Source organism: Quercus suber, unplaced genomic scaffold (genome assembly GCF_002906115.3).
Source record: "Quercus suber isolate HL8 unplaced genomic scaffold, Cork oak 2.0 scaffold_32, whole genome shotgun sequence".
Taxonomy (NCBI): domain Eukaryota; kingdom Viridiplantae; phylum Streptophyta; class Magnoliopsida; order Fagales; family Fagaceae; genus Quercus; species Quercus suber.
In genome coordinates, this window is record NW_027069497.1 from 1,214,976 (window position 1) to 1,216,320 (window position 1,345).

At 41.1% G+C, this 1,345-nt stretch overlaps 1 protein-coding gene across 1 annotated transcript; it reads left to right on the forward strand.

The window, feature by feature from the left end:
- LOC136066360 (uncharacterized) lies at positions 1–648 on the forward strand. Its single transcript, XM_065770537.1, has one exon. It carries the CDS (start codon positions 1–3, stop codon positions 646–648), a length of 648 nt encoding a protein of 215 aa, XP_065626609.1.
- The last annotated feature ends 697 nt before the right edge of the window (positions 649–1,345 follow it).

The window sequence follows — 1,345 nt, forward strand, 5'->3', positions numbered from 1 at the left end:
ATGGAGGATGCGTGTGTGGCATGTGGAAAAGTGGAGTCTTCGGGACATGCTCTTTGGGATTGTGAGGTGGCTAGGGCTATTTGGAGGGAGTCAAAACTGTCCTTGCCTAATTTCCGAAGCCCGTTATGTGATTTCATGGATGTTGTGTGGAAGATATGGGTCGATAAAAGGGAGGTCAGCTGGGAGAGTTTTGCTACTACGGCATGGTGCATCTGGAAGAATAGGAATTCCATAAAGTTTGAAGGGCGAGGCAAAGTAGTGAAAGCAATTGTCAAAGAAGCCGAATTGTTGGTGGAAGAATTCAGCCCAGTGAATACAACTGTAAAACAACCCGTGTCGCCGAGAACTCAGGGATGGAGTCCTCCAAGCGATGGGTGGTACAAAGTTAACGTGGATGGAGCAGTGTTCAAGGAGTCTAGCAGTTGTGGGATTAGGGTTGTAATAAAAAATGAACAGGGCCAGATCATGGATGATATGAGTAAAAAGCTGTATCTACCTTTGGGGGCTGTGGAAGTGGAAGCTAAAGCTTTCGAGGAAGGACTACTGCTAGTAGGGGATCTTGGGCTCAAGCAAGTGATTTTAGAAGGAGATGCTCAGATTGTCACCAATGCTCTGTTGGGTAAGTGCTTGCCTCCAAGTTCAATTTAAATGATTATAACTGGAGCTAGGCGTTGTAGGCAGACAGTCCAAGACTGGAAGATTAGCTATGTCTGTAGAACAGGAAACTGTGTAGCTCACCTTATGGCTCGTAATGCCAAACTCATGTCTGATTGTGTAGTGTGGGTAGAAGATACCCCACCAATTATTCAATGCCAAGTGCATAGAGATGTACTTCTTTTAAACCAGTGTTCAAGTTAATGAAATAAATTTGAGATTGACTATCAAAAAAAAAAAAAAAAAGAGAAACAGCTATCAATATAGGCATATAGAAGGTATCCTATGTGAATGATAGTTGTCTGATATCAAGAAAGATGCTTCGGCTATAAAACGTATAATGGGCCAGCGAGCTCCTAAAAAGGATACAAATACACGAGTGGATACCATTCTCAATATAGTCCTAGACGTCTTTCCCTCTCCCTTATGTGTATGTGTGTGTGTTTGTTTCTCAAAAAAAAAAAAAAAAAAAAAAAAAAAAAAAAAAAAAAAAAAAAACTTAAGCAATCACGTGTGTAACTTTTTTGAGACTGAGCAAAGATCAAGGAATAAAATAACCAAATGGAAGAAGCTAACCAGCAATGAGGATAGTAAATACATGAATAGCTATCCACGGGTCAGTCCAGGTCAGGTTTGTGCCCAACTTGAAGTCCTAGACTCAACCTGACAACTTTGGGTAGGGAAAACGTAA